This window comes from Sus scrofa, chromosome 6, assembly GCF_054392235.1.
Source record: "Sus scrofa isolate SSC_HxYL_T2T_F1_AM1 chromosome 6, Sscrofa_HxYL_maternal_Yorkshire_Landrace_v2.0, whole genome shotgun sequence".
NCBI classification, from domain to species: domain Eukaryota; kingdom Metazoa; phylum Chordata; class Mammalia; order Artiodactyla; family Suidae; genus Sus; species Sus scrofa.
Genome location: NC_139388.1, coordinates 121661833 through 121682214, shown reverse-complemented (window position 1 = coordinate 121682214; position 20382 = coordinate 121661833). Strand labels below are relative to the sequence as shown.

General features: G+C 34.2%; 1 protein-coding gene across 2 annotated transcripts in view; it reads left to right on the top strand.

The window, feature by feature from the left end:
- Positions 1-20382, top strand: part of CCDC178 (coiled-coil domain containing 178) — a 452566-nt gene that overhangs the window by 29430 nt on the left and 402754 nt on the right. For both annotated transcript variants that reach the window (XM_084964434.1, XM_084964435.1), the window contains 3 exons: positions 1022-1111; positions 9101-9240; positions 19900-19922. In XM_084964434.1, coding sequence (XP_084820560.1) covers positions 1022-1111; positions 9101-9240; positions 19900-19922 — 253 coding nt within the window. The remainder of the gene's footprint in view (positions 1-1021; positions 1112-9100; positions 9241-19899; positions 19923-20382) is intronic.

The window sequence follows — 20382 nt, the reverse complement described above, 5'->3', positions numbered from 1 at the left end:
TGAGATTGTTGCCTGAGCTACTGTAACTTTTCATAAAATTTTATTTACTACCTTTAAAAGCTTTTATTCCATATCTGTGTGGGTCTAATAATATGTATATGAAATTTGTCATATTCATCATATTCTATATATAATATAGTTATTGTTAACTGTGTATCCCATAGATAAATACTGGAGAGTTTAAAATGTCATCTGGTATTGTTTCTTTATATTTTATTTTGTGTTAAAAAATTCATTATTAAATATGATGTTGCTGCACTTGAAACTAATATGACACTGTAGGTCAACCATACTCTCAATAAAATTTTTAAAAAGAAAATGCAAAAAAGTCAGTGTTTAACAAAATTGTAGTTTATCTATGCTAGAATCCTACACAGTAAAATGATATAAACAAATGGTACATGTAAAAAAAAATAATGATGTTGCTGTATTATTTTGCACACACATATTTATTAACTGTAGCTTTAATTGCAAAATAATACCTCTCAATATTATTTAAAGTTCTAGATTCCTTCATATTTGGTCATATCAAGTTCTGTTTCTCAGGGAAAAATGTATATAGTTTAATTATAATATTTTTCCGGTAATCATTGTTTTTGGCTGTTCTTTTTGGATAAATTTAAATCATCCATAATAGTTACTTTAATAATACAATGTTTCCAGCAGTTACCATTTCTTTCATGTTTTGTGTATTTTTGCTATGAATATACTTTTGCCTCATTTTTGTTTTTTGGTGGGATTTTGATATATAAATATCCTATTTGTAAAAATTATTGAATATTAGCATAAGATATTCCATGAGCCTTTAAACATTGTATTTCGCTATTCTGAATACCTTGTGAGAGTTAAGCCAATTGAAAAACACAGAAAACATCTGAAGATATTCTGCTCTGGATTTTGTTTAATATTGATATTACTTTTTCAAGGACAGCACATTCACAACATAGTTTTATACATTATTTTGCTTATTTTAAAAATGTATATTAACTTCTCATGGAAATTTTTGTTTTCTTTTAAAAAGGCAATGCCACATCACAAGCTTTGGTTCAATTTAATGCCCCTAAGGAAGCTGTTGAGGTTTTTCATGAAAATAAAATGACGAATACTGAAGGTGAGGACTGAATCTAAATTGTATAGTGACCTATGTAAGCGATATAGTTATATTTTTATTAAGAAATAAATCCTAAAGATCATTAATAGTTAACAGATAAATGATATTTAATATTCAGAATACAGTATCATAATACTATTAATAATAGTTAATTACAGTTTGGTTCATAAGAATTATTTACAATTTCAGGGAGTTCCTGTCGTGGCGCAGTGGTTAACCAATCCGACTAGGAACCATGAGGTTGCGGGTTCGGTCCCTGGCCTTGCTCAGTGGGTTAACTATCCGGCGTTGCCGTGAGCTGTGGTGTAGGTTGCAGATGCGGCTCGGATCCTGCGTTGCTGTGGCTCTGGCGTAGGCCTGTGGCTACAGCTCCTATTCGACCCCTAGCCTGGGAACCTCCATATGCCGCAGGAGCAGCCCAAGAAATAGCAAAAAAAAGACAAAAAAAAAAAAAAGAAAGAATTATTTACAATTTCAGAAATGTATGTAATTCTTAAATAGATATTTTCTTTTTTTTATTTTGTATTGCCTTATTTCTTTGAAGCTTTGATGTAGGTATTTTTTATTTTTTTTTATTTTTTATTTTTTTATTTTCCCACTGTACAGCAAGGGGGTCAGGTTATCCTTACATGTATACATTACAATTACAGTTTTTCCCCCACCCTTTCTTCTGTTGCAACATGAGTATCTAGACAAAGTTCTCAATGCTATTCAGCAGGATCTCCTTGTAAATCTATTCTAAGTTGTTCTGATAAGCCCAAACTCCTGATCCCTCCCACTCCCTCCCCCTCCCATCAGGCAACCACAAGTCTCTTCTCCAAGTCCATGATTTTCTTTTCTATGGAAAGGTTCATTTGTGCTGGATATTAGATTCCAGTTATAAGTGATATCATATGGTATTTGTCTTTGTCTTTCTGGCTCATTTCACTCAGTATGAGATTCTCTAGTTCAATCCATGTTGCTGCAAATGGCATCATGCCATTCTTTTTTATGGCTGAGTAGTATTCCATTGTGTATATATACCACCTCTTCCGAATCCAATCATCTGTTGATGGACATTTGGGTTGTTTCCATGTCCTGGCTATTGTGAATAGTGCTGCAATGAACATGCGGGTGCATGTGTCTCTTTTAAGTAGAGTTTTGTCCGGATAGATGCCCAAGAGTGGGATTGCAGGGTCATATGGAAGTTCTATGTATAGATTTCTAAGGTACCTCCAAACTGTTCTCCATAGTGGCTGTACCAGTTTACATTCCCCCCAACAGTGCAGGAGGGTTCCCTTTTCTCCACAGCCCCTCCAACACTTGTTATTTGTGGATTTATTAATGATGGCCATTCTGACTGGTGTGAGGTGATATCTCATGGTAGTTTTGATTTGCATTTCTCTTATAATCAGCGATGTTGAGCATTTTTTCATGTGTTTGTTGGCCATCTGTATATCTTCTTTGGAGAAATGTCTATTCAAGTCTTTTGCCCATTTTTCCATTGATTGATTGGTTTTTTTGCTGTTGAGTTGTATAAGTTGCTTCTATATTCTAGAGATTAAGCCCTTGTCGGTTGCATCATTTGAAACTATTTTCTCCCATTCTGTAAGTTGTCTTTTTGTTTTCTTTTGGGTTTCCTTTGCTGTGCAAAAGCTTTTCAGTTTGATGAGGTCCCATGGGTTTATTTTTGCTCTAATTTCTATTGCTTTGGGAGACTGACCTGAGAAAATATTCATGATGTTGATGTCAGAGAGTGTTTTGCCTATGTTTTCTCCTAGGAGTTTGATGGTGTCCTGTCGTATATTTAAGTCTTTGAGCCATTTTGAGTATATTTTTGTGCATGGTGTGAGGGTGTGTTCTAGTTTCATTGCTTTGCATGCAGCTGTCCAGGTTTCCCACAATGCTTGCTGAATAGACTTTCTTTTTCCCATTTTATGTTCTTGCCTCCCTTGTCAAAGATTAATTGACCATAGGTGTCAGAGTTTATTTCCGGGTTCTCTATTCTGTTCCATTGGTCTGTCTGTCTGTTTTGATACCAGTACCACACTGTTTTGATGACTGTGGCTTTGTAGTATTTCTTGAAGTCTGGGAGAGTTATGCCTCCTGCTTGGTTTTTGTTTCTCAGGATTGCTTTGGCGATTCTGGGTCTTTTGTTGTTCCATCTAAATGTTTGGATTGTTTGTTCTACTTCTGTGAAAAATGTCCTGGGTAATTTGATAGGGATTGCATTGAATCTGTAGATTGCTTTGGGTAGTATGGCCATTTTTACAATATTGATTTTCCCAATCCAGGAACATGGAATATCTTTCCATTTCTTTCCATCTTCTTTGATTTCTTTGATTAAAGTTTTATAGTTCTCGGCATATAGGTCCTTTACCTCCTTGGTCAGGTGTATTCCGAGGTATTTGATTTTGTGAGGTACAATTTTAAAAGGTATCATATTTTTGTATTCCTTTTCTAATATTTCATTGCTGGTATACAGAAATGCAACTGACTTCTGAATGTTAATCTTATATCCTTTCTTGGGGGTTCCCTCTGATGTCTTCCTTATCTTTTCCATCTCTATATCAGGTCATACAAAAGTGGTCATTGGTAGCCTTTTTGGCTTTGGCATTTTAGTTTACTGATACCATGAATTTCTTTATTTCCTTGTTTGTGGTATATCAACTTCTTAAAAGATACACGCTAATTTTAATTCTCTTTCTTCATACTATCTACATAGGATCCACAAGTCCAGTCTACTTTTCTCTACATTCAATGATAGAATTGGGCTCTAGGAAGGATAGAGTTTAGAAGATTTGTACATTTGGCAAGAGTTAAGTGTAAAGTTGAATCTAAAGATGTTTACTTGGGAGTCAGGCACTCAAAGAAGTTGACTAAAGGAGAGAATAGAAAGAGGAAAGAGGATTTCTTACTAAGTAGTCATGATGAAGGAATATGAGGAGAAATAAGCAATGAAGGTGTGAAATAAAGCTCTTAAAGAAGAACATTTCAAGGAAGTGTTTTCTACTATGTTCTATATAAAAAGTTAAAAAAGAAGGAGAATGGTACAAGGTTATTGAATTCAGTCACTGGGAATAGTTGGAGGTTATTTTAACCAAACAAATTTGTTGAGGTAAAATTTAAGTACAGTAAAATCCATTCATTTTAAGTATGCAGGTCAATGAGTTTTTACAATTGTATGCATCCATTTAACCACCATCTTAAACAGGATGTAGAAGCTCCCATCTTTTCAGAAAGTTCATTCATGTCCTTTGTAGTCAATATCACTTGAGCCCATCCCTCATATGTACTGATAGGATTTTAGTTTTATCATTCTAAAATTTTAAATAAATGGAATCATTCCATTTGTGCTCTTTTATGTCCAGTTTCTTTCAAAAGCTCAGAGGAGGTTAGTGAGATTCACCCATGTTGTTGAGTATTATTAGTAGTTTGTTCATTTTATTGCTCAATAGTATTCCCTTGCATGAGTACTGTATCGTTTATCTGTTGAACCACTGATGAAAATTTGAGATTTTCTAATTTGAGGCTACTATAAATAAAGCTGTTATGAATATTTACACACAAGTCTTTTTCTGGACATGTTTTTATTTAACTTGGGTAAATGCATACAAATGGAGTGCTGAGTCATATGATAAGTGTATGTTTAATTTTTATAAGAAACTGTAAAATTGTTTTCCAAAAGCGATTTACATTTCCGCCAGTTATATGAGTTATAGTTGTTTTATATCCTTAGGAATACTGGCTTTTGTGAACCTTTTAAATTTTAGGCATTATAGAGATTGTCAAGTGGTATTGCACTGTGAATTAAATTTGCATTTTTCTGATGATTAATGATGCTGAGCATACTTATTAGTCAGTTGCATGTTGTCTTTTGGAAGAGTCCAAGTCTTATGCTCATTTTTTATTAGATGGTCTTCCTGTATAGTAAGTTGTAAATTTTTTTCATACATTCCAGATACAAGTAATTTTTTGGATCTGTATCTATTTCCTCCCGTTCTCTTGCTTGTCTTTTCATTTGTTTTCATATCTTATTGAGGTAAGCTGAATGTTTTGATTTTGATGTCAAATTTACTTTTTCTTTAATGTTTGTCCCTCCTTCTCTCCCTAATTTCCTTCTTTCCTGCCTGCCTGTCTGTACTTTAGATATTTTTTCCATTATAACCTGGCCTGTATTATTTCTGATGAGAAATGTGGCAGTTATTCATATCCAAGTGCCCTGTAACATGTCCTTTTGTTATCTGGCTGCCTTAAAGATTTCATTGCTATGATTGGTTTTCAGCAATTTGACTATGATGTTCCCAGACATAGTTTTCTTTATATTTTAACCATACAAGATTTATTGAGTTTCTTGGATATGTGAGTCTTTGTCTTCATATTTTCAAAAAATTTTGGCTATTATTTCCAGAATATTTTTTACTCCAGACTTCACTTTCTTCTCCTTCTGGAACTTCAGCTTCACATGTGTGTTGGATTGTTTGATTTTTTCCTTATAATTCCTTGAGGATCTGTTTTTTTTTTTTTTTTCATTTTTCTTTCTGTTCTTCAGATTCGATAATTTCTATGAGTTACTCCGCATATTCATTCTTTACTCAGGAAAAAGTCTCCCTCCTCCCCTTTCCCCGCTCCCAGTGTATAACAAAACTAGAGCTTTGTTTTTCATAAAAAATGTTAAAGATGCTTTCTGTTCATCACAAAGAGGCTTTGCAAGGAGAAGAAATTATTTCTAAACTCAAGAGCACTAATTTATCTACATTTTGGAAAGAATATTGAGTTGTTAAAAGGGATAATTGAATGTGAAAAATAAATTTGTGTTCCTGTAAGTTTTTTACTGAGAGTGCCCACTTCCAGATTAACAGATGATACAGTAGTTTGGATGATGGATGTATAGGAAATACATATGAAAATCAGAAGAGACATAAAAATGGTAGTGATAAAATCTTAAATTATTGGGGCTCTGAATAAATTATGTAAGGATCAAATTCACTGAGCAAGAACAGTTGACAGTTAATGAACATAAACCATTGTTTCGCTGTCCACATTTTTTCCTCAAATGGAGGTTTTATGTTGTAGTCTCAACAGACCTCAGCCCTGGCCGAGGTCCAGCAGCATCTTGTTCTTATATATTGATTCTGAGCAAGGAAGTTGGAGTTGGAAAGGTTTTTAGAGCGCCGTTCCTGAGTTTAATTCTTTAAATACCCTGATTGTTTGTGCATAGGCTTCGTGAATCAGAGCTCTATCAATTTATGTTTGACTAAAATCATTAATTTATTGTATCATGGAATTTTAGGTGAAAATGACCTTACATAATACTTCACCAACTCATTCATTTATTCAGTGAGAAATCTGAGAGACTGAGTAGTTTTAGCTTATGAAGCATAATTATCAAGTTGAAAAAATGAGTGACCATGGACACCTAGTTTAGTGATCAGGTGTATCTTTAATTTGGGTAAATTAGAAAGAAATGGAAAGGAAAGTTTTAACTTATGCTGTGCATGTGTTAGAATAAAGCAGTAATGAGAACTCCTGAATTCTGGTTATATCTTCTGCCACTTATGATGCCATGTCTCTTATAGACTTTAGTGTAAGATTATTCACAGTATTTCATTTTCCCCACTTTACCCTATGTAAAATGTTAATTCTAAACCATAGGGTGTTCTGGAAATTAATTTTCAATTAGTACTTTGAGAGTGTCACATGTAGAAAAATGTTAAATGAGTCATTGCTGTCCTTGTTTTCTCCACATTTAATGAAGCAACAAATGCTTTGAGTATAAGGACAATTGCCTGGTTGTTAAATGTATATTAAAACCTGGAATGAATAAGCAATGAGATCCTGCTGTATAGCACTGGGAACTATATCTAGTCACTTATGATGGAGAATAATGTGAGAAAAAGAATGTATATATGTATGTGTGCTGTACAGTACAAAATTGAAAGAACACTGTAAACCAACTGTAATGGAAAAAATAAAAATAATTTAAAAAGGAAAAAATGTATATTAAAACCTTATTTCTAGAGGGAAGGGCAACATGCCTTTTTCAGGATCTTTGGATAGGAGATCAATATGTAATTTTTTTTTTTTTTTTTTTGTCTTTTTGCCGTTTTCTTGGGCCGCTCTCGCGGCATATGGAGGTTCACAGGCTAGGGGTCGAATCGGAGCTGTAGCCACCAGCCTACACCAGAGCCACAGCAACTCTGGATCTGAGCCGCGTCTGCAACCTACACCACAGCTCACGGCAACGCCGGATCGTTAACCCACTGAGCAAGGGCAGGGATCGAACCAGCAACCTCGTGATTCCTAGTCGGGTTCGTTAACCACTGTGCCACTACGGGAACTCCCAATGTGTAATTTTTACCAGCTTGTTTTTTGGTCCTTTGTTACAGAGATGAAACTCTGTATCTCTCTGTGTAAGAACAAAAGAGGAAAATTGGAATATAACACAAAAAAATAGTATAGCAAGTGTATTTGTTCATGGTCAAAGCAAACTCAACTGCATTAGAATATCAGCACTGCTATCTGAACAAACATTCAAATTTCAAAAGCAAGTTATATGTGAAACTTCTGAGGTGCTGCGAAGTATATTTTGAAAACCACTTCTCATTATTTTACCACATTTTAAAAAATACAAGAGCAAACTTGATGGTATTGCTTACACTCCAAAGCCAGGGAGATGTGGTTCAGTTCCCAGCTCTCCCATCTCCCAGGTCTGTGCTATGGGACACTTTATATAACATCTCTAAGCTTTGATTTCCTCATACATGAAATCAAGGTAATAATCCCATTTTATAAGATTATTGTGAGGATTAAATAAAATGCGGCATCAAAAGTACTTAGCATAGTCTGATATTTGACACATAGTTTTAGCACTCAAAAATGTTAAAAATATATACATTTCTATATGGGCTATTATTCCACATACAGGATAGGAATATAAATGGGACAGAGTAAACATTTATAAATGAAACAGATATGCCATTTTTACAGAGACTCACTTTTGGAGGAAGAGATTACACAATTTCATTTAAAAGATGTTTAAAGGTTTGCAGTTTAAATGAAGCTATCTAAAATATTTACCATCTCTGTGTGTAAATATTGAAACAAAAGGCACAATCTGGAGGCAACAGCATTCCCTCTGTTTTCCTCAAGGTCAACTGAAATGAGGACATCAGACTGTTCTCATTGAGTCACTGAGCCTATTTTGTGTCTTGCATTTAACATCAGTGGTTGCGGCTGTCATCCAGTCCAATAGAGTCCTTAGAGGCAAAAGGATTGCAAGTAAGCACTTTGGTGGAGTTTCATGGACAACTATGCTTCTGCAACCTTCAGTTGATTTGGGACATGCCAGGATTAGAATCACTGAGGCACATCAGACTGAGTGGATTTTATGATGAGTACAACCTGAATGCCATAGTGAGAACATCAATCACTCTTCATATGAGAGTCCAATTTTCAGAAATGGAAGGTAGAAAATGAGGTTATTATGAGGATGATGGGGACCTGCTTTTTTTTCTTCTTCTTTAGCAAGAGAACCCATGCTGGATTTAAGGCAGAACTTCTTCAATGCCTGAGTGGTTGGACATTATTTACATTAGAAGATGTGGAGTCTCTTTGAGGGGAGAACTTAAAATATATTTCAAAGTCATTTTTAAAGTGATTCAGGATCTATTTAGAAACAAATGGTCTCCTGCCTTTTTTCCTTTCTTTTTCCATGATGCTATGGAACATTTTAACTTTGCTTGAAGTTTTATTCCTGCTTCTTAGGTTTGTTTTTATTTATTACATTTTAAATTATCAATGAATATTTTATTTTAGCCTTCAGATTACTTCATTCTATAATGAAATAAATTAATTCTATAATCCTCTGACATTTATCAATCTGTTTGTTAAAGAAAGTCTAAGAGTGTTAGTATGGTAGAGCAGAATACATTTTGCATATTCTAAAATCAAGGTTTACTATTCCATATATAACTGCGAACTGATGTCTTCTATCTGCTTTATCTGTAGGAGTGAATAAAGGCATTTACTTTAGCTATCCATGCCGACGTAAAAGCTGTGCTTTAGTAAATATCCCAGCACTATGTGTCAACAAAATGATTTCACACATTGAAGATGTGGAGTCTAAAATACAGGAAAATTTGAAAAAGGTAAGTGATAGTTAAAACACCGACATTTTTGTAAGGTCTAAAGAGCCTAAAATGGTCTGTTACTTCAAGAACCTAGGGAATTATTTTTTTTTTTAATGATTCTTGGAATGCTGTATCAAATCTTTGCTCAGGTGCATAATTTACTAATCTAGACATGTTTTTGATAGTGTCACTTCAGAAGGGTAAAACGACCTTATTAGATTTTTTTTCCTTCCTGTTTGTTCTTTATCCAGAGGCAATCATGCTAAGTAGTAATTTCCATAAGCCAACTTGACTAGTAAATTAAATAGTATTTATATCCTTTTTAGAGACACTAAACTGATTAGATGATTAGGTAAGTAAATTGGTATATAAAAGGACAGAATGCCCTTTTTAATGAGTTATTTTGTTCTAAAGAAAAATTTAATAGGGTCTGTTAAAAGAGAATATAATGATTCTTTGTCTTTTTAACCTCTTAAAGTTTGCCTTTATTATGCTCTGAAGGGAGTTCAGTTTTAAAATCACTGTAACTCCGTTATTTTCAAAGGATTATTTAGGAATGATAAAAACCTTCTCATACCTTTTTTAACATTATGCTTCTAAGCAATTAATGCACAGTTCCACTGCCCAGACAGGAAGGTAAGTTTGCCAGAGATTTGTGCTGTTTCTCTTCCTTTACCATGTTACTAGATCTGGCTCTGAGAAAGGTCCGATGCTCTTCATCATGCTTAACATACAGTGCTGTCCCCTTCTAGTGGCATTAAAATACAGTCTTTGAGATCACAGCCCTTAGAGCCTCATATTTTGGAAACTTAGATGGGAATGGAGATAATGATATTGTGTTAAAGTGCTACTAGCATATGTTACGCACTCAATATATACATTAGCTGTTGTTATTTGTATAACATTATGTGTATTATTCTATATTAGTATTATATTTATCTCTGTTTCTTGTTTCCCCAAATTAGAATACCCCTTCAGAAAATGCTTTGCAGGTCACAGGTGTAATGTGGCCTGGGCTTTGAGGAGTATATTAAGTAGATAGAGGAGAATTAATATTAATTAATATGATATGCTATAGACGTCACCTGTGTTTTCTTTTTTTTTTTCTTTTTATGACCACACCTGTGGCATATGGAGGTTCCCAGGCCAGGAGCAACAGCCACAGCCACAGCAACGCCAGATCCCAGCCCCATCTGCTACCTATGCTGCAGCTTGCAGCAACGCCAGATCCTTTACCCACTGAGCGAGGCCAGGAATTGAACCTGCATCCTCAGGGACACTATGTCAGGTTCTTAACCCACTGAGTCACAATGGGAACTCCACGTGTCTTAGTTAATAATTATGCATGTTGTTAAAAATGAAAATAGATTCATAGGTATTTTAGTAAGCAATTATAGTAGCTATTATCAACCATTGAAATAGCTCAAAGCTATTGTTGAATGATTGTTACTATGTCTTACTGACAGATGAGGAAATAATAATTTAAAATAGTTGAGAATCTTATTCAAACTCATAAAACAGAATTGGGCCTTGAAAACACTTTCTCTGTTATCAAAGCCTATGTTCTTTACCCAGTCCTGCTAGAGATTCTGAGCAGGTAATGAACTGTTAAACACTGTGGATAATGGGCCAGGTAAAATATTACCTTAGGTAAAATAATTCACATAGTATGATTATGTTTTACAGCTTATCCTCAAGAAAACTGAAAATGCAGCATTTTGTGTAAATATATTATGTAAATGAGCCAGCTGCCATAAATTTGTCCATCCACTCATAGAATTTTAAATACAATTCTGAAATCTTAAAAATTCTTCAGAGTGAGTTACTGTGAACATTTTCTCTATATTTATTTTTGTAAAGAATGAGAAAGCAATGCAAAAGTGATGGAAACAATCACCTGGATAACTTCCCAGACAAATAAGAGCTTTTGTTGTATTTTTTTCTTCCACCTTTTTCTCCTGGACTGGAGATAGTCTTAATTTGGAATGATTTCTACTAAATTGAAAATTTCCTCTTCATTTAATCAACACAAGTCCTTAAGATGCTACCATGACTTAATGGCATAGAAAGCATTTAGAAGTCATTCCTCAAAATATAAAGAATATATTGCACAAAAAGAATAATTATATTGTGATAACAATGATAGTAAAGCTAGTATTAATTAAGTGCTTGCTATATATCATAGGCTGTATTAAACACTTAATAAGCATGGTTTTATTGAATGCCTATGGAGACCTCATGAGGTAGAAACTGCCATTATCCCCATTTATGGATGAGGAAAATCATTCCAAAGGTTCATTTCTCCCAGAGTCAGCATTCAGACCAGCTGTGTCTGAGACTTAAGAACATCCTATTCACCATTGTACTGAGTCATCCCTAAGTCTGAGGGTATGTCAGCTGTGAGGACCAAGTAACATGAATGTAAAAATACTTATAATTGGAAAACTTTGCTTTTCTTGCAGCACTTTGTATCTGTTTTAGTTCTGAAACCTATTGTTTAATCATCTGACCCTTTTGACCAAGTACTTTGAGTTCTCTCATTCTGTTAATTCTGTTATATTTCATTTGAAACTTCACATCTTGACACATCCACTGTTTCCCATTCTATTATACCCATTTTTCTTGTACTTCCTTCCAGAGTCAGTTCAGCTCTTAAAACACTCACCAATTAGTATGTTTGGTCCCTTAGTCTGCTCAAGCTGCCATAACAAAATACCACAGACCTGGTAGCTTAAACAGAAACTTCTTTTCTCACAAAGGCTGGAAGTCTAAGATCAAGGTGCTGCCAGGGTTGGTTTCTATTGGGGAATCTCTTCTTGGTTTGCAAGCAGCCTCTTTCTCCCTGTGTCCCAGGACAAGCCTTTTCTCTGTGCCCATTTCTTGGGGCGAGGGCTCAGATGTCTCTTCCCCTTCTTATAAAAACACAAGTGTTACTGAATTAGGACCCCATCCGTGTGACAGCATTGAAATTTATCTTCTTAAAGGCCTTATCTTCCAGCACAGTTACATTGGAGATGTAGGGCTTCAATGTGTGAAATTGAGGGCGGGGGGAGGGGACACAGTTCAGTCCATAACACTACTGTGATAATTTGGAGGCTCAGAAGTGTCTTTGGATTTTGAACTCTCTTTTGTTTTTTAGCCCAGAATTTTTTGATTCCCACACGAACTATAGGGCTTCATATTTATTTGATTATGTTTATTAATCCTGTACTTAAAACTGTGGCCATATTCTTTTTTCTTTAACATAGTTTCCTTTCTTTTAGTTAGGTAATTAATGTTTTATATTCTTTTAGATAATATTGGATTTTTAAAAAAATAAACTCTTTTACTATTTTAGAACAGTTTTAGACTTTTAGAAAAATTGGAAAGGTAATACAGAGATTTCATATATACTGTGGACCCAGTTTTAATATATCTTATTTTTATGTAGTACATTTGTTTTGTAGTAATTTGTTGTAACTAATGAACCAGCATTGATGCATTATTACTAATGTTCATACTTTAATTTTCTCAGATTTTTTTCTATTAAGATGAAATTCATATAACAAAACTAACCATTTTAAAGTGAACAACTTGGTGGCATTTAGTACATTCAAAAAGTTGTTCTATCAGCGCCTCTATCTAGTTGCAAAACATTTTCACATCTCCAAAATAAAACCCAGTATGCATTAAAGATTTAATACTCATTTTCCTCTCTACTTTGGCCTGGCAACCACAATCTCCTTTCTATTTCTGTGGATTTATTTTTTCTGAAGTTTTTGTATGAATGAACTCGTACAACATCTGATCTTGTGTCTGGCTGCTCTTACTTAATGTATCATTTTGAGGTTCATCCACATTGCGCTATATATTAGGATCTCATTTTTCATGACTGGATAATATTCCATTGTATGTCTCTACCACAATTTGTTTAACTGTTCATCTGTTAATGGACATTTGGTTTGTTTCCATCTTTTGTCTGTTATAAATATGACTGATATGAACCTTCATGTACAGGATTTGTTTGAGTGCCTGCTTTCAGTTATTTGGGGTATAAACCAAGGGGTAGAATTACTTTGTCATTTAAGGTACTTTGAGGAACCTCCAATCTGTTTTTCATAGTTCATTTTTTTGTTGTTGTTATTGAATTGTAAGAGTCCTTCATATATTGCAGTACTAGATCCTAATCAGGTGTATGATTGGCAAATTTTTCTTCCTTTATGTAGGTTGTCTTTCACTTTCTTTATACTGTCCAAAGTTTTTGTACTGTACAAAATTTTGATTTTGATGATGTTTAATTTATCCTTTTGTTGCTTGTGCTTTTGTTGTCATATTTAAGAATTCACTGCCAGATCCCAGGTCATGAAGATTTACATGTTTTTTTTTTTTTCTTTGAGTTTTACAGTTTTAGCACTTATATTTAATTCTTTGATACATTTTACATAGAGGAGACATATATATCCTTGGGGCCAAGGTAAGATAATGGTGGATTGAAAATGACCACCCTCCTCCTTTACACCTTCTTTCATTAACAGGCAGTCTGTTTTCTAAATCTTTAAATATAGATAGGACTTGGGACTTGTTTTGAACAGCAAATATATTAGAAGCAATGTCATACAACTTCTAAGAAAAATCTCAAGAGGTCTTGAAGCTTCTTCTTTCATGCTCTCACTGCCATAAAAATTTCCCAGGTGTAAAGAAGCCTAATCTAGCCTCCTTGAGGATCAATGATCAACCTGTAGGAGGCACACACCATCAGACTTGTTAGCGAGACTGTCTTTTAACTATCTATCCTAGTCAAATTGTCAGATGACTGCGCTAGTTTGAGGTCACACTACCTCACAAGACCAAGAAACCACACAGCTAAGCCCAGCTTACATTGAGGACTCACAAAATTATGAATAAATAAAACAGGGATTGTTTTTCGCAACCAAGTTAAAGAGTGGCTTCTTATGCAGTAGTGACTGATGCATTGTTGAATACAATACTGAGATATACAGGTACCTGTGCATATACAACACAAATTAAAGTGAGTAAAATGGAAATTTGGTTCTGTGTACTGGCAAAAATGAAACTGTTGACCACTTTCTCCTTCTGTAAAAATCTAATTCCTATTTTTGTGTGTATCCTCTACTAACTAGACACTCAACAGACTTGATTCCTACTTTAGTAGATGTACCTTCCAGTCTTCATGACTGACCGTTTTTCCTCTGGCCATATTGGAAATACTGATGCTTCCCAGCTTCATCCTCTTCTCCTTCTAATGTGCCTTTGGATGATCCCATTTGAATTTATGTCATTTATGTACTATGTGCTTACACCAAATTGAGATTTCCAGCTCAGATTTTTTTTTTAAATAAGACTCATATACTCAATCCCAGCTAAACATCTTTTTATTATTATTATTATTATTATTATTATTATTATTATTTTGCTTTTTGAGGGCTGCTCTTATGGCACATGGAGGTTCCCAGGTTAGGGATCCAATCCTAGCGACACCTGCTGGCCTACCCCACAGCGACAGCAAAATCAGATCTGAGCCACATCTGCGACCTACACTACAGCTCATGGCAGTGCCAGATCCTTACCCTACTGGGTGGGGCTAGGGATTGAACCACATCCTCTTGGATACTAGTCGGACTCTCAACCCACTGAGCCACAACAGGAACTCCTGAACTAGTTATTTCTTTCTTCTGTGTTCCCAGGTGCAGTTAATGGCACAATATTTACCCAGTAATATAAGCCAGAACATTGATTAATTATATGGACTGCTTGCTTTTCCTCACCGTTTATATACAGTTACTAATTTGTTTTGATTCCACCTCTGGAAGTGTCTCAAATGTGGATAATTCCTTCTGTCAGTACTGTGGGATTTTCATTCAGACCATTCTCATTTTTGCCTGGGTTACTATAAGGACCCTTTCACTGGTACCTGTGCTGTAGTCATTTCCTCATCCCATTCTTCCACCTTAAATCAAACCATATGCCTTCTCTTTCTAAATATATTATTGCCAGTATATGCCTAAAACCCTCCCTGAATCTCTCTTGTCAATAATGGTTAATTCATATTCTTTGGCATGACAGGAAAGTCCTTTATAAGATAATATCTACTCTTAAGCTTCGTGTACCTTCACCTACTCTGTTTTAGCTTTGATTAATTCCTTACTTCTGGGCCTTGACCTATGCATTTTCTTTTATCTCTATTTAACAATCACTTTCCACAAACCAACTTTGCCCTCCAAAGCTTCGTTGCTGTCGTTTCTTGAATCTCATATGACATTTTACTGACCACTACTGTGACAGCACATTGTATCTTAGTTGTTTCTTTCTCTCTGTCCTATGTGATTGCTAGATTTTGGGAGTTAGAGTCTATTTATAATTCGCCACTAACCAATACCTACTAAAACCTGGCACATTATAGGCATTAAATACTCCTAAATGAATGGATTCAGGAATGATTTTTTTTGGTCTTTCTAAGGCTACTCCTGCAGCATATGGAGGTTCCCAGGCTAGGGCTTGAATTGGAGCTGTTGCTGCAGGCCTATACCACAGCCACAGCAGCAGAACCCCATCTGCGACCTACACCACAGCCCACAGCAACGCTGGATGCTTAACCCACTGAGCAAGGCCAGGGATCAAACCCATGGTCTCATGGATGCTAGTTGGTATTGTTAACCACTGAGCCACAATGGGAACTCCAGGAATGATTTTTTAATTATGTCAGGTTTTGCACAAGGCAGCTTTTAAAACCTAGGGAGTGTGTTTTTAAATTAAAAAAAAAATTCATATTGTTTGATAAATATAGCCTATGCTTTCAAGATGCTTTGGACTTTTGAATAGGATATTTATTGGAAATTGACTATTGAAATAAAAGTTCAAAGGTATGAGTATTTTTTCCAGATGAAAGAAGGTCACAGTTGTGGGAAATAGTATTCAGTATTAGTATTCACATCTACAGATATTTTATAATAAGAGGGAGGTATTCCAACAGTGTGAATTTACTTTGCCGTGTGAGAATGGAATAGGAAGCTACTTTCATTTTTAAAAATGTAGAAAATTATTTTTCTCAACATCAATATTATTGCAAAATCCAATCATTTCTTAGAAATCAGCTATATCACCTCTGTCATATATCAAGTTTTCATATATGAGTATTTTTTTAATAGCTTTATTCCATTGGTTAATTTTACTTCCCTATTATAGTACCTCATTTTACTAATTTTCATGCTTCATAATATGTTTTGATACTTGATATGGTATTTCCCTTTTTTTCCTTTTTAAAACTTCTTTGACTATTTTTGGTACATACACAGTTTAGAATAAGCTTGTCATGTTACATGCAAACACTCACTGGGATTTCCAACAGTTGTATTCATTAGTTATAATGAAGATGAATTTAGTCTCTTTGGGGTTTTTTAAAAGTCCATTGAGTCACTTATACTACTATACTACAGGCCTAAGGAAAGACAATACAACAACCTATTTAGAACAAAGGACTAATTGGAAAGTAATGGGGAAGATGGGAAAATTGATTAAAACTTAATGCTAAAATATTGGTTTTGTAACATATTTGTGTATATAGTATTCGTTTAATGTGTATCTGAGAATAATTGTGTGTGCATGTCTATAGATGCAGATAAATAAGTAGATCAATTGACATATAAGTAAAGCATCTTATCCATTCTTTTCATTTGTATTTAATTTTTTGTTAGTTACTATTCATGTAGTTTTCCCCATTTCTTTCTTGTGTTATTTTTATATATTTATAGAAATATTGATAGATATCTCATATTTTTTTGTTGTGATTTTTTTCTGATTGCACTATTTTTTTTTTGTTTGTTTGTTTGTTTTTGTCTTTCGTCTTTTTAGGGCTGCACCTGTGGCATATTGAGGTTCCCAGGCTAGGGGTCTAATCAGAGCTATAGCTGCTGGCCTGTGCCAGAGCCATAGCAATGCCAGATCCTTAACCCACTGAGCAAGGCCAGGGATTGAACCCACAACCTCATGGTTCCTAGTCAGATTTGCTTCTGCTGAGCCATGATGGGAACGCTTTTTTTTTTTTAAACTTATTTGCGGTAGTTTTTTCATTGTGACATTTGTATGTTGACCAATGTGTTATCTGACAAATTCTGGGATTTTTTTTTATTGTTTCAAAAATTGTTTCTCATATTATCAAATTTTTAAATCATTTCTAATACTTTTTTTAAACATTAAGCTTCTTTAACCATCTGAAGTTTATTTTTATTGTATGAGGCAGAGATGACACATTATTTTTAATTATTTCAAATTATCCTAATATCATTAATTGACTTGTTCATCTCCATTAATTTGAAATGTAAATTTTATAACAAACTAAATTCTCATATATACTGGTAATGAAATGATTACTTTTTAAAGTCTTTTATATTTGGATAATGATATTCTTGTGTATACTAAATTTTGGTTTTTTGTTTTTAATATTGTGGAGAAAAAATAAATATCTATATGTATGCCTTGAATTTATTATTATATTAACTTTTGTTCATTACGGTATTTCTCTTATATCTGAAATAATTTATTATTTTTCATGCTCTAATCTTTCCTTAAATATTTGGATACTGTTTTTTTGTCTTTGCATTTATAAATTATGGACCAGACTGCCAAGACCAACTCAGCCGGTAAGGGCTGAAGAATGGGTGCTGTGGAACTTAAGAAAAAGTTAACATAAAACAAGACACAGAGGCATTTATCTTAATTAAATGTGGGAACCAGAGGACTCAAGGTCTCAGAGACCAGGAGGCTGCCTCAAGAAACCACATTGCTTTTATTGTGCTCTTTAGTATTACATCAAGTGAGGAGGGGGTTGTAGGTGCAGGATATCGTTTTTTTTTATTATTATTATTATTATTTGAAGAGTTCTTTTATTATTTTAAAAGTCACATAGCTGGTAGATGGTTAAGCTTTTTTTCTGACCTTTAGGCATTTAATGATCATTAGCATTTGAGGAAGCTTGGTGTTAGCTGTCTATGCATAGCATCTAGAGAATCATCATTGTGCTTCCGCAAATGGCATGCCTATCTGTGGCAACCTGTGTGCCTAGGTTAGCACCTCGGTTTCCTTGCTGATGCGTATTCTGCTACGGACTGCTCATAAACCAGTTGGGGCCATGAGGTTCCTCTTTCTCTTATTGTAATGGGTCAGGCATGCCTAGATCAAGGCATCATGTCCTCATTCAGCTGACCATATGAATAACTTATGCCTTTAGGTCTTTGTTCTTAAGCTTAATTCATTTACCAGCACTGTGACTGTTTTTCAAGCAGGAATATGGGGTAAAGTAAAGCAGGACAAGATGGAGTTTTCAGCATAGAAAATAGAAACAAAGAGGTTAAAAAAAGATTGTAGAAACATGTCTCCCAACACCAGACTGATTACTAGTTGCTAACATAAGTTTTTTAAATTTTTTGTTGTTATTATTTGTTTGCTTTTTAGCAGCTGTCAAAATCTCCTTACATCAAAGGCTTTTATCCAATACATAAAAAATTTTATTTAGGCTCATTGTAAATAGGAGGCAGTATGCTAAGGCAGAAAAGTTGTGAACCTTCACTTCTGCCTTAATGAGCTTACTTTTTAGTTTGAAGCCTCACTCATTGATAAATCTGCTTTTGTTTTTCCTCTCACCTGATTCTGCTAGTTATGTAGAGTCTGTTTTGTTTCTGTCTAGAACCATAACTTCCATTCTTAGTTTCTCCATCTTAGATCTTCAGTGTGGTTAGAGAATTCTTCTCATGGCAATGACTAGAAGGTAACTTCTCAGCCATGTATTCTCAATTTTTTGGATTTTAAGCAAGTAGACTGGTCTGGCCCTTCTCATCACAGACAGCCCCTCATTTATTTACTTTGATAGTCACCTGCTTATTCTCACATCTGACAATTTCTCATGAGCTTCACAGAGAAAACTTTCACCTTCCCTAAAATGATCTCCACTTATCCCATCTGAGTTACACTTTGCTTTGATATGTTTTCACTATCAGTCTCATCCAATGATTGTTTCTGGGAATTCTTCTCAAAATATATTCTAGTGATATTATTGACATACCTATCTATTTTTCCCTAGAAATTGTAGTATGATATGGGAATTGAGAAGTAATCATACGTGTCTAATTTAAAAATCTTGAATTGGAGATTACCTATGAAACCTATAACATTATGACTATATATTCCTTGTGTTTTTATCAATTTGTGCCCCTTTATAGCCTAGGATAGTGTTAGAATATATATGTAGAACTTCATTCCTACCAAGGAGTTTATAGTCTATAAGAGAGATAATACTATGAAAAATTAACTATTTGTGAACTCACAAGAGATTATGTGTTTTCTACTCTTTAGTGATACATTAAAATTCAGTGGGTATAATTATACTTCTAATTGTGTGGAAAGTATTTTAGGAGTAAATGGCGTTTGAAATGACCCTTGATGAAAGGGTAAAATTTAGAAACAGATGAAAGGTAAGAACAATTAGGTGGGGATAATAATAAAAGAATAGGATTAGGTAGGATAAATATATAACTGTTGTGGAAATAATAGAGTATAATTTGACAAAAATATACTGGCGAATGTGAAGTAATTACAATTTTATCAGTGTCTTGAAGTGTGAGTTAAGTTTACTGTTGATTTGGAATGCTAAAATTTGATTTTTATAGAGATCTTTTATTTTGACAGTTTGAAACTTCTCTGGAAGAATGGTAAGAACCTTTCATGCTTCTTTTATATTTTTATGTTCAAATGATGATTGATCTTCTGTAGATAGTTTATTTAAAAAGAGAAAGGAAATTAAAGAATAATTTTGATATTAAATATTAAAATTTATTTTTAAAAATATAAAAATTAAGATATTACTAGAAATGGCAGAATAGGGATCTCCAGGGCTCTGTCCTACCACCAAAAGAACTATAAAGGCAAAAATTAGAATAAACTTCTCTAGAAATCTGGAAGCTAATCCAAAATTTACAATAAAAAGGGGAAAAGTTAATGAAAAACAGACTGCCGCATTGAATTAAGAAGAGACTTTGGCATTTTAAATTGACTACTTGCCATCCTCCACCTCTCAGATTAGTGGTTACTATGAAGCAAACATCCTGAGCTTGTTGTGCAAATTGCTAGTGCCAGAGGGGAAATATGAACCTTATTCTCAGAGAATTATGG